Here is a 13,905-nt window from a genome sequence, read left to right on the forward strand (position 1 = left end):
TAATAGCCTATTAACGGAGACGTCGGCAACTGCGGAGTGCGGAATTATCAAATACGGTATGTAAACTTGTATAGCCTATGATATGAAATAGGGGTCGGCCTGCCATACGTTCTCTTTTGCGACTTTTTTGAAATTGTCCTCGGAGGACGCCCAAATGTCCTCTTTTTTGAGAATTTTGGATGTTATAGGTCAAAATTCGACCGCGATACAGTAAATCCGAGCTCAAGTAACGCTCCGGCGGCTATTTTGGGAGCTGAGCCGGAAAGTTGACCTTTTTTAGTCAACCAACTAATAATGTGAAAGAAAAACTGTATTTTGGGCGGTGAGCGAGAAAGTTGCCTTTTTTTTTAGTCAACCGACCACGAAGTGCAAAAAATTTATACCATTTTACAGGATTTTGAAAATATGGTAACCCTAGTATGGAACGAATGCGGTGGGTATGAGAAATTGCCCTTCTATACCATGGTTTCGACCCCAAAAACTCAAACCCGGGCTGGCAATGCCCGCAAGAACATTGCTATCTCGATTCACACCAAACGACGACACGTGTTTTCTAGCAGGGCAACTAATTTTTTGCAAATGCATTTAGCCAGAACCACTAAAAACAGTAGTTAGCTGACCTTAACTAATTAGATTGTTAGTTTTTGTAGTCTCTCGAATACTCGATTGACAATAGGATCACTCAGAAACGAGGATTTTGCCCTGTCCCCAACTCCGAATACCAAGTTAAAAGATACCGAACAACAGAACGAAGTCGACGGCAAAGTGATTTTATTATAAACTTGAACAACGGCTCGCATAAAATAATAAAACGTCAGCGATATCTACTCAAGCAATATCAACGAAGCCATTCACCCAGGCAAGCAAAATTTGCTAACGCGCCCAAGGAACGCACGCAGACCAGCACGACACACCGTACACGGAACAGGCCATAGAGTCGGTTCTTGAGCTGAGACAAAGCAGCAGTGACAAAAATCTCATTTCCTAACTGCCCGAAAGGCAAAATTCAGCACGAAAAACTTGAAATTTCAGCGCCAGCTGAGTAACAATAGTACAGACAAGGCAGTGCGGCTACCGCAAGTCGGAGATGAGCGGTAATTCGTACAACTGAAAAATGGGATTCAAGATTATGACTGTAAATCGCGTGTACCGTCCCGAAGTTCAAATTTTATTGCAGTTTCCAAATTTCGGCCAAAGCATAAAATTGAATTTCTAGTCGGACTATTATGCAAACCAATTCGGGAATATAACAACGTAAAAATAATCAGACACTTAAATTAAAATCCAGTGGAAGTAATCAGATGATTTCATTCTTCCGGACCGAACAAAAGCTCATCTCTGTACTTAACTAGCCGGATCATAATATAGCAGCCTAAAATGCTGAACACAGCAAAAACCGTAGCGGGCCCACTTCCAGTTTTTTATAACCAACTACGAAAGAAAACGTGAAAGCAGCCCCGACTCAAAACACAAAGTCCTCGTCTGCCATGGCGATGGCCCATGCAAACTTGTCGCGCTGAGTCTTGTTGTAGACCTTCTCGACCGGGACGTCCCACTTCTTGCACCAGGCGACGCTGATGCGCGGGTCGAGGTAGTTCAGTTTCGACGTGCCCAGCGCGATCTCCTTGTTTTCCTCCTGAAGCAACAAAATAGAATTCTTGTCACCGGGAGCAGACAAAGATAAAGTAAATAGCGATTATCGGCGCAGGACAAGATCGAGCAACTGGATGATTATATTTCAAGCCGAGTATCTGTCTTCGAGTATAGTATACGAGTGTCACTCATTATGACAGCACAACAGTATTAATGACGTCACAAGCTCATATTGGTAGTTTTATGTGACCAGACATCGCATCATTATTTGGTATTCTTGATTACTAAGTTACGTCGTTCCCACCAAGGTAAGCAGCTTAGAACTATGCTTTGTATGCTACGATACGGCCAATCGAGGTTTACAGTCTTCAAAAGTGGAAAGTCGTATCAAAACCATTATTCTCATTATGTTATATTAGGAGTGTGTAACTTCAGTGCTCCAAAAAATCATCTCTCATTAGTAGGGCGTTTTTTTCATAAAGTCAAATTTTTTTTGACGTCTGCATTTCGTTCGTATCGTAGATTTTGCACTGTCGGTGAACTTATCATTTGATATTTTACAGCTTGTAGCCTATTTTATAGGCCTACCATCGTAAACGGCTAATTGTCTGCTCATTGTGAATCATAAACGATCAAATAAAACAAGTAGGTAAACATGGTGTTATGGTCTGGTCAACGTACCGCAATATCCTAACGGAGGAAAGACTTCTTGCGCATTGCATCATTTTTATATCAAGAAGCGCATGATGAAAAATTGTGATGTAGACAACATTGTCAGAATGAAGCAACACGGTGTGTCACTAGCAGTTTACGCACAACTTGAGTGATTGTCAGCCAACAACTACTGCTGTTGAACGTCCGTGGCAAGCTTCTTAGTAAGGACATGCACTTTCTACCCAAGAATGAACGAAAGTATCTCTAGTTGTACTACAAATTTTTATAATTATTTCTACCATAATACATATTGTAACCACTGGAATTCTTCATAGGGCCAAATTTCGTTAAAATATTGGTTTTTTCGTGTAAAAAGTTGCCTATTTTTCTAAGCCAAAAACGTATTTTCATGCCAAACTACTTCGTTAGGACAGTCAGTTCCAACCAGAAATGAAGATAAGTGGTACAATTTTAACATTATGTCGGAAAACACCTAATTTGCATACGTTAGGTCAAAAAAAGTCAAAATTTTGATTTTTTAGGTCAAATTTTTTTTAGGTAAAAAAAACCCGCCCTAGTCATTATAATTAATACTCAATTCAGATTCGAGCACACGAATCGCTGTGCTCAGCCCTACTAATATTCATCATAACAGTAAAAACTGCTAGAAAGGTTCCATGATGCATTTTTCGCAGCCATATGACAAACGCCCGACCGCTCCACCCACCCTGTCAGTGGCCGCGACTTCGAGCTTGACAAGCTGCTCCTGAAGCCTGTCGACGCGCTTCTTCCGCGCCTCCAATTTCTTCTTGTTGGCTTCCGACTTGGTGTGCTTGAGGTCGGCCTTTGCGTTCTTCGCTTCCAGCTTGGCGTCGGCGATCTCGTCGCGTTTCTTTTGGATCTAACGGACGAATGTTAATAAAATTGTAAGAACAAGACGGTCAAAGCAGTCAGCATTGGTACTTTAGGTAAAGCAAAGTAGCAGTGACAATTTTCAAGACATGTCAAATCTATTTCGAGCGGAAGTGTAAAATGAAATCTCTGAGACTACTGAAGTAGTTTTAAAATAGTGGATTTCACCTAATTCCTGACGATAAGAGTCTACCGAGACGATATCATTGTGCTCCATCGAAAATACTGCGTTTGAAAAAAATCAAACACCGAAGAAAAGGGCATAACACTAGACCAGTGGTTCTCAAAAATTTCCAACAAAATTCACGAAATGTGAGCCCCTTACAAAATCAAGACAGAACAACAAGTTGGATTTATGGTGTTACTGTGACGGGTATAGCTAAATTCTTAATAACTCTGCGTCAAAATACTTATAATACATGTGACTGACGATAAAATTTTAGGTCACCTTTGAGTTAGGTTAAAAAAAATAAGTTGCCTAAATATTTAATATTACAAAGATTTCGTTTTGTATCATGTGAATGTGCTGGAACTTGCTTCGTTGTAGTAGTTCTCACATCGATTTTTAGTACAACCCTTGAAATAGGGGGAAGGCAACATATCATTAAAACTTCTGAAAAGGGGCGCTGGAGTGAAAAAGGTCAAGAACCACTTCACTATAGCATGAACAAAGTTTTCCAGAAAAAAACGCGGCTTCCCCCATCTCACCCTTTCCTGCGCCCGCTTCATCTGATCGTCAAAGTTTTTCGGCGCGGCACGTTGATGGTTACACAGCACCGCCACCGCACGGTTGCTACGGTTATACGACAGTATCTTGCCCGCAAGGGGTTCCTCGGCTGTAAAATAGGCAAGGATCCCGTTAATTCCCGAGACTACGCTTGTCACCGAGAGGTCGCTCACGATCGGTTAGGTCGTTAAGTTGTTGCTGCAGAGTTATCGAGGCGTTGTACGTACGGAAGACTTTCGCAGTGAGGCCGTCCATCAGTTGGTTGAGATATTTGTTGAGGTTGGAGGTCTGCGAAGAAAAGACGGTGTTACCAGGGTAGGATAGAAGTGATTTTCATTAAAGCGCAAGTCGAATTGGATTTGCAGTTTTTTTAACCAGATTGCGATTTGGACTCTTACATCGAATTTCACACAATTTACAATCTTCGGAAAAGAAGCCAGTGATTACCAAGGCTGAGCACAACAAATTGAAGAGACTCTTGGAGGTGCAGAACTTCACTGCACGACTGAATAATATAGTCATAGTGAATTGAACCGAGTATACATTAATCAGGGGTAATTGTCAGCAACCAGTAAGGAATTGGAAAGAACAGTGTTTGTCAGCAATCGTATCACAAAATATGTTGATATACAGTGTTCTTGGTAATTCTATACCAGTTGCTCACGCTTACCCCTGACGAGTGTCAGCCGAGAATAATCAGGTTCATTTCAATACGAATATGGCATCCAATTCTACAACGAAATTAGTAAAGTGTAAATTGTAACACGTAATGAACAATGAACAATATCAAATGCACGCCATCTCCGGAGTTTCAGCTTTCAAACTGCAATTTTGAAGTCGTCTTTGGGCTAAATGTAGACAGGATTCTGTAGGCAAGGCGAATATCCCAAAATTTCAAAGACTCTTAAGAGCTACAGACAGTGGATGACATTGGAAATTCATCAATTCATCCACCACAGGTGATTGGAAACCAAGTCAATTCTTTTACTTACAACTTGTATTTACAGTCCTACTTCAGCAATTAGTTTACCCCGTTCACTCAAACATGTTAACGACAGATAGGCCTATTCAATCAATGCAGCTTCGAGCAACGAGTATCATATGTGGAGAAGAATTTTTGTCTCGACTACCGACGTTGCGAGCACTCACGTACCGACAGCCTGTCGAAGAGATCGTCGTTTCCATCCTTGTTTTCCATGAACAAATTCACGTTCTTGAACACCTTGAAATGGAAGAAAAAAGAATGAGATTCCGAGTTGACAGAGAGATCAGAATCTATAGTTGGCAATAACTCAAACATCTGTTCGATTGCTCTGAAAATCGCGATTTTACCCCGAAACCAAATCACATACGGAAGCACTAAAAATGGCACTCAAAATAAAACGGTCTTTTGCTATGACGGGTCTCATAACATCTGCAAGCTCTGCCCCGTAATTCAAAGTCGAATTTTCTGCACGATCGGAAATTACAAAGCATTCTGCCCAGTGCTGCTTAGGACTCGTCTGGACACCTTATTAGGCGTTATTTCAAATTTTCAAACATATCTCAAAGAGACAGGCTTCTCCCCGCGCCTAACCCCTGGTTCAAAGAACTGCCCCAAATTCGGACCTAACGAATTAAGCTATAAATTTACATAGTCCAGAAAGCATAGAACAAGGAAGCCACTCTCTAATTTTTGAGAAGCTAGACTCAAGAGTTGATGAAATATCGCAATTGTAGACTTTAATCAACAAAACACTACCTTAACCCCTGGAAAGAAAGCCTCTTCAGGCTCAGTGACTTTATAATGTATACAGCATATTTAATACACAGTACACATGCTGGTTATTGTGACAATGACATCGCAACAAAGATTCCGCCAAAAACCAGAGAGATCAACCAACCTGTTTTGGAACCGGCACTTTGTTGTAGTAGCGGATCGAATCTTTTCCCAGAAAGTCAAACTCGATCACGTACTCTTTGTCGTCCAGCTTCTTGTGCGTCTTGATGTGCTCGCAACGCAGCGAACAGCAACCGACCGTGTCGGCCGATTCGTCGGCTTCCTTTTCGTTACCAGCTCTCAAAGCCAGCTGGAAAAGCGAGGCGATATTAACGGCCATACCTAAGATGTAGCCGTGTCGTATCAATCTAATGCCGTATCAGTAACGTGTTGGTACTGCTATTGATCATCCAGTGCGATCCCAGATTTGTATGTTTTGTGTGAATCTTCAATTTCAAGTCATGAGAAAATCGCGACTCGAGTCATTACAACCCTGGTTATCAGTGACCAAGTAAACATACTTTTACATAATGTTCAAGTAGTTTTTAGCTATTTATAACGCATACTGAAATAATTCTGTTCGAATGCTTCTTCTACTTCAACAATTTTGATGCACAAGTACTAATTTTTGCATACCACACTTTATTTGTCAATTGAAAGGTAGTTTTTCAATGAGATTCAATCACTTTTATGAGAGAATGAGTCGACAGACTGTTCTCGGCCCAGCTACATAGGGTACACAAATCACTCGCAGTGTCGAATATGCCCAGGCAAAATACATTGGAGTCCATCACTTTAGCATCAATGTCAATCAATCGAAAATTAAACGATAACGAGACATAAACGACGTACCTTATCGATGAAAAACAGCGCCACCGCCCGCTGACGGATCGCCATTTCCGAGGACTTCATGTCCCGCCAGTAGTCCTGCCGGATCTTGTCCACCTTCAGCTTCAGTTCCCTGGCCTTCTCATACTTCAGCCAGTCCTTCTCGCCCTGAATTACAAATCAAAAACTTGGCGCTATTGAAACGTCACACAGCGATAATTGCAACCCGTACCTTAATACGCGAGTTGGCGTTCAGCATGATATACTTGTTCATTCCCTGTACGTTTTCGGTCCAAGAAACCAGCCACGTGACGGTGTTGTCGTGGCGTACCGCCTTCCATTTGTGGCCCGGCGGCGGTTTCGGGACACTGGGACCCCTGCAAGGATAGGTAAAGTAAGGTTACAACACTAAACGTAGCGTAAAAATTGTTATGTAAGAATGTATTGTAATGACTTGAGTCGGGTAGTGAAAAACTATGTTTTAGAACACTGAAATTACACACCAAAATTCCACTACGAGTTTTGATACTTTTTTCCTGATGCGATAGCCTTGAAACCTATATCAGTCTTATCACAGCATCTAGAACACGCAGTGCAAAGCTACGACGGTTCCTAGTGGAACCGACATTTCTGTGAAGCAGTGATCAACCATTGTCACAAAGTGCTATGAAACAGGTATTGTCGTAAATTATGAAACAATCTGCATGTAGTGTAGATCTGGCATTTTATTTTTTGTCGCTTAAAAAGTTACATATTTCAAATTTTCCAATTCATCCATACTGTCATGGCGAAGCAGGTCGGCCAAAGACCATTTTGTGTCTTGGGAAAACGTGGAATTATATCTCTACAAGTTTTTCACATCCTCTGGATAGAGTAATCAGCAAATTCTTCACTGAATATAAGTACATAAGAAAAATAACGGGGAGATAAAAAATATGGACCAGTTGGATACTGCCGGCAACTCTGCAACTTTGAGGAAAAAATTTCGTTTCGTGCGCATAGAAGTGAAATGACAGATTTTCTAAAGTAAACAGCCTCAAGTACAAAGAGTGAAACAAGCCGCTTACTTGCTGCAGTTGATGATGATATCCTCGGGTCGCAGCCTCTTCTTAATCTTCCCCATTTTCGGGTGATCGCCCCTACCCCGGAACAAGCTGGGCGGCTCAAGTCGGAAATTTCCAATCTTCTCCCTGTGCCCGTCCCACAGGCAGAAGCCGTACTCCTCTTGGATTTGTTCTCTCTCCACCTTCTCTTTCTGAAGGGAGAAACCGCAACTAACAAATGCCCAGTTCGCCAACCGAGCGTTTGGCAGTTTAAAGGCGTTTAAAACCTCTGACCTTCAAAGCATGCCATTTTATAACATACTCCTGAAAAGCTACACTCCAGATAGTCTTGATTTACTGTGGTTACCTATTGCTTGCAGTACAGCAGACAACGGCTATAATATTCAAGAGATAAATTTGGCTAGTGCAGAGATAGGCTAGAATTAGCATAGGACCAGATATGGAGCATGGACTGTTACACAGACAATGCAGGTAAAAAAACAGTGATTCATTGTGAGGTTATGATTCCTTTGCCACTTGCCAGCCAGACATTTTAAACCACAAGTGCTGTCACATCACTTTTATGAAGTTATGTCTCAGGCAAGTGGTATTTTGGACATGCCGGATCTGGTCTGCTACGAAACTTCATTTCAAACTACTTTTTAGGGAATAACACGCCATAAAAACTCCAGCACATGATTTTGAAACGTTCACGGATTCGCTTTAAACATGTCACAAAACGGCTTAAAAATTTACTACCGTTTTCCAAGACACGCCAAAACTACTTCAACAAGTGGAAGCAGAGAATGTAATGTACATTACGCAAGGCCTGAGATGTATTGAAGTAACAGGTTTAGAACAGCAGATTTGGTCGAAGGGTCACATAATTCTAGCAGGCAATCAGATGTGGCTTATTTGCCCGAATTAGTCTAAAACGGCAACCGTTCAAGTAGTTGAAGAATGCGATCATAATTATCTTGTTTACAACGCGACTAAACTTACGAAGGCCAGAGTAAAGCAATTTTCTGCGAATTTAACACGAGCGAGGGAACTGGCCAGCAAATTTAAAGTGCCGTGAAAGAAGAAACGCTGTTTGGAACCACCGGGACTAAACGACGATGTTTTAATGAATCAGGGCCCACACAAACCTGCTTCTCTTCTTTCGACCTTCCCCTGCGTTCCTCCGCTTTCATTTTAAAATACTCGTGCACGGCCTTGAAATTACACTTCCCGAGATCTGTGATCTTTGACCTTTCTGCGTCCGTCATCATCTTAACAGAATTTCCGTGCAGTTGAAACCCAGTCAGCAACCAATACTCAACGAGCAGATAGGGAGTAGCAAAGTGTCAGTTTTCAAATACCTGACAGCCTGACCGCCGGCCATTCGATGTTCCTTTATGATTAACTATTATTCGACTCAAGTTACACAAGATTTCAAGTAGATCAGTTGGATTACAAACATAACAGTAACCAGACTTGGACAACTAGGTAATTGTAAAATCAGACAAATGTTTAGTTGCTTTAATTCTTATCATATTCGTGAAATGTTCTGACGCTCTTATTTTGATTCTAATCAAATTTCTTCTTGAATGCTACAAGACAAAAAACGAGCCAAGCTTGCTGTACAGGCATTTGCTATTCTCATGCTCGTAAGAAGGAACTATTATTTGATCTTTACGGAACTTGGTTTCTCGTGAATTCAGTAATTCTTACTTAATTTGAAAAAATACATGTAGCAATAATTCTAATTTTAATCTAATTATGAAACAACTGTACAGCTATAATTCTAATCCAACTCGGACGAGCTAAAAATTCTCTAGTTGTCCAAGTCTGCGATGACCCACACGTTCGGGACGCGCAAAGTCACAGCCAAACCCCACACCTTTCGCCAATCCCCGAAGAAGTTCTTGTTGAATACTTCCTTCGAAGTGTAGTCGTGATCCAACATCTTCGCGTAGAAAGTCATCGCTTCCTCCGCGGGCTCAGAAAGTTTCATCGTTTTACCTACGCAGAAACAAACATATTCGATCTTTGAAAGTATATTCAGAGGTTACTGCTACGGACATTTCGTGAAAGTGCTCGATGACGCATGAAAGCGACGCAAACAACACTACTTTCTACTTTTCAAGACCCGAAGCGTAGAAAGTAAATTTTGACTTGAAAGCTAATAAACTACACACAGCAGCACTGATCCAATCTTCCAGCAGAGTAGACGGCTATACTTGCTGTTGCTACTACAGACAGGCTCGCCCCGCGAATAGACTAAGGGAAACAGCCGTTTGCATTGCGGCGAACTACAAATACGCTTTCGCCACAGCATAATTCCAGATATGAAATGTTGCAGCCAATGGCGTGGCCCGAGCAGATGTGGTCACAGTGCTCATCGTCATTACACAAGGAGAATTGATGTCGTAAATTTCTACTCAAGAACCGTACGTAGAAGTAGTCTAAAATCAAAACCACTCGGTCAAGACCCCTGATACTAGGCTTGGCCCGAAAATACGATCAATAAACAACGTTTGACTGACATCGACGAGAATCTCGTGCGTACCATCGTATTTAAAATGGACCGAAGACGGGAGTGGCTCATAATCCGGGGCGAACATCGGCCCCTTGTGCTCCAGCGTTTTCCATTTCACCCCGTCATCAGTGCTGCTACGTTCCTCCCACCATTTCCATTTTTCATCTTCCTCCTTCTTGGGTTTCTATGAAATTACAATGTGTCAACTCGCTGAATATAACTTCGACGGGGCCCACTACCTTTGCGGGGCTGCCTTCGGTTTTGGTCCTGCCACTTTTCTGCAAGAATTAGAACGGAAAATAAAATCATGACATGAATGATATCGTAGTATAGGCGTAGCAAGAATGATTTTTTTTAATGGGGGGAAAAATATATTTCATCATCGAGTTTATGTTGACGTGGTGAAAAAGATTCAAAATTATCACAATATTTTGCATCTTCTAGATTTCTTGAAATTTACAAAATTCAAGGAGATTGCAAGTGTAACAGAATTCAAATATCAGTAGTTTATTCCAACTGTAAAATAACATTCAACGATCACTTGTTTAAACTGAGGCACTCCATTAAAGGCGAGCTTGATCCTATAATTGCATATCCCCAATAATCCCATAATTGTACGTATTTATCCTATCAAAGCACTTTCTCATCGAGGGGAATGCTACGTTAGGGTGGAGTGAAAAAGAGAAAAATTTGAATTTCAAAAAGTGCCTATGATATTTGGTCCTAAATCTCAAATGAATTATTTCTATTATGATTTCAGGTTTCTGCACCCTCTAGTGGCCGTGCAATTTCACCAAACGAGCTAAAAATAGCTAATTTTGCCATATCTTAATAACCGCTTATGCTAGAAGGCTAGTTTTGGGCTTAAAATCTGCACAAGCAGCGTCTTTCTATCTCATTTCCATATAACTTTGTCTTGGAAATGTACAGAAAAAAGTTTTTACGACCGCCAAATATCAAAGGCACTTTTTGAAATTCAAATTTTTCTTTTTTTCACTCCACCCTAATGTTGCATTGAACCAATCGCTGTCAATTTGAATTAATGCAGACCTAAATGTTACAAACATACCCAGTAATATAAACACATCCCTACTAAAACATGGCATAGATAGTGTTCATTTGAAATCGCCGTTGCAAAGTGACAAGAGACAAAGACTTGAAACGAGTTATTACATACAATGTCACCGTACCTTCACGTCGGCCTTGGAATCGATTTCGCTGGCCTTCCGTTTTTTCCCATGCTTTTCTTTATCCTGCTTTTCCTTCTTCAGCTTCTTTTTCAATCTGAACGACACACAAGCAGACGGTAACCGCCGCCTTATCGACATGTATTCGTAAACTACCCACTTTCGAATGCTATCGTTGTCCCCCCTACCGTGTGCGGAAGTTCCAGGGCGAAACTGAAATGGAACAAGCGTATCGAATTAACCATTGTGCACAATTTTACCAGTCATGACCATGCGAGAAACTTACATCATTTTCGCTGTCGAGGTTTTCCTTTTTAATCGGTATCCTGCGAGACAAGGAGACAAAGTTACGACACCTATAAGATGATTGGCAATAGCTACAGCAGTTACAGTTAGCACTTCTGCGATACAAGCACCATGAAGTTTACCATGTGACCACCACCAATTAATAATGTTCCCTGTAACCCCTGCATGATGCGTAGCCTACTGTAGACGACTCAATTTGTCAATGTAGAAACTATTCACAACTTATTATTCAAGTCGACTACATTCAAATTGCGGATTTTAGTTTGTGGATATTTACTGACATAATTTAAAATGTCCGCAGGGTATGTCAACTTGTTTACGCTGGCATTGCGCCGGACATCTCACAACCAGAACCAAGCTATCTAAAATACATTCAGTTACTATGAAATTGGGGTTATTTCACCCAATTAAATTTACCGCAATACTACTTGTTACTTTTCTAAAACCTAAAGTGTAAAAAGTTTTGCCTACTGACTATTCGGAGTAGAAATGGAAATAGTCCAAAGATATAACCACTCGAGTAAGTATGGCATTTGTAGCATTAACAAAATAGATAAGCCCCTGTAATTTGCACGTGTGACATGTGTGTTTTGGAGTAGGGGGGGGGGGGGGAGGGCTATATGATTTCTAGGTTGCGATAAATACATCTCCTACATTCCACAAGTCAGAAATTACGTTATCTCCCGCGAGGAACAGATATCTGTAACTCTTAAACCTAAGCCTCTGAAGAGTCGTGATGCACATTGAATGATGATTATGGGGAACATGACTGGTCTGTGTGGGGAGCACTTTTCAAAAAGGATAGTGTGCCCGTATCGGAGTAGTTCTGTAATTATTTAGCCCAAAACCGACAAAAACCAAAATTTTCATCAAAACAGAAATTTGTCAAGGGAAATCACGACACTTTTGATAGATAATTATCATGCCTAGCAGCGACCAACCATGATAAAACATTGAAAAGCTGAAACAATTCATTCTCATCACCTAATTCGCACTCGAAGTTCAGAAAATTGGTGCACCGCACGGAATGAATAAAAATTAAGGATTACCTATCTCCATGGGATACATCATGTTTGCTGGATCGGTGCTCCTTCTTTATTTTGATTCTCTTCCCATCAGGTCCGATTTTAGGATTACCATTCGAGTCCAATACATACTTCGACTTTCTGTCTTTATCCTGCAATCAATTATAATTTCCCAAGTGTTTCCTTAAACAAGAATTACTTTCTAACTAGTGCTTACCTTATGCTTGTGTTTATGCGATGATCCATTGACAGAACTAGTCCTTTCCATTGATTGTCTATGAAAATACAACATTTTATCGTTTGCTAACATACTGTGAGATAACGGTGTACTAGTATTGGCACTCCGTGCATATTATCAACTTGTATGAAATAGAATTTGCTGTAAGCAACGCCAACCTTTCCAGCTCAGCCAGTAGTGTTCTTCATTATAATTTAGTTCAGCTCAAAGTCGTATACCACTTACGGTATGTATAGGATATATGTAGCAGTTTAAAGATCTCACCTTCCTTACCACAGTGTTGAAAACTTGCCGAATGCTGAAGAACACAACAGTTTATAAGGCTATCTAGCCAACAAACCCCACAATTCAGCACAACGAACCGGCACGCCGTACGAACAAGGCAGTTAGTACTAGACAGGATAATGGCGAGGAGAAAAGCGCGAAGTCCGCAAAATCGTGTACTGCGCATGCGCACAGACTTCGAGAAAAAGCGAGTACGTAGGTAGGTACTTGGATATAATCGGACGCAACCTCATGGCAGTCGCTTTCCGCGCAGCAATACAATAGTCGATTTACCCGTGCGCGTTGTCTGATCGCACGACAGTATTTAACGAGCACCATTGGGCATTATTTTACTGACCTTATCGCGACCATCGAAGTCATCCCCTTTCAACAATCCACATGGCGCAGTTGGATCTATAGCGACAGATTAAACGACCGTAGTAGCTCGAACGATGGAACCACTACTAGCCTACATATTGTGAGATACTCGGCGCTGCTACCGTTCACACAGATAACTGGAAGATTTCGTCATTGTATAATGAATCCGGCCTTATTAGGTAGTTAAGATGAAGTAGTGTTATGTGCCCTGGCCAGTCCCGGCACAGTCGTCCCTCCACTATATGTTACACAATCGTCATTCATACGTTTAACCCCCTAAGGACACACACACACACGCAATGAACAATGCGATAGCGATACAATACAAGCGGCAATGCGGTGTAATGAACGGATAGGAGGATGCCGAAACGACCGGTTACCGTTTACTTCAAGAACCGTAGGCTATAGTCATAGACGATAGAAGCAAAATTAGCTTGTGGTTAGCTGGTTACAGTCGTGGCCAGGATTTA

General features: G+C 41.3%; 1 protein-coding gene across 4 annotated transcripts; it reads right to left on the reverse strand.

Annotated features, from left to right (window-relative positions):
• Nucleotides 1-754: 754 nt before the first annotated feature.
• LOC145443702 (DNA topoisomerase I, mitochondrial-like) lies at nt 755-13,544 on the reverse strand. Of its 4 annotated transcripts, none has more exons than XM_080321647.1 (19): nt 13,416-13,543; nt 12,773-12,830; nt 12,580-12,707; nt 11,511-11,550; nt 11,385-11,437; nt 11,228-11,321; nt 10,277-10,315; nt 10,068-10,221; nt 9,399-9,520; nt 8,665-8,787; nt 7,541-7,728; nt 6,706-6,850; nt 6,498-6,641; nt 5,770-5,955; nt 5,040-5,108; nt 4,060-4,174; nt 3,868-3,995; nt 2,975-3,148; nt 755-1,636 (listed from the first exon to the last, which is right to left on the reverse strand). In XM_080321647.1, exons 1-19 carry the CDS (start codon nt 13,436-13,438, stop codon nt 1,463-1,465), a joined length of 2,157 nt encoding a protein of 718 aa, XP_080177773.1. In that variant the 5' UTR covers nt 13,439-13,543; the 3' UTR covers nt 755-1,462. The 4 variants fall into 4 exon arrangements, with proteins under 4 accessions (XP_080177773.1, XP_080177774.1, XP_080177775.1 ...); XM_080321648.1 differs by lacking the exon at nt 13,416-13,543 and adding an exon at nt 13,058-13,217; XM_080321649.1 differs by lacking the exon at nt 10,277-10,315 and having other exon boundaries at nt 13,416-13,544.
• Between the last annotated feature and the right edge of the window lie 361 nt (nt 13,545-13,905).

The sequence above is a fragment of the Botryllus schlosseri genome, chromosome 7 (genome assembly GCF_051294905.1).
Source record: "Botryllus schlosseri isolate E-star chromosome 7, Bs_hap1, whole genome shotgun sequence".
NCBI lineage: Eukaryota > Metazoa > Chordata > Ascidiacea > Stolidobranchia > Styelidae > Botryllus > Botryllus schlosseri.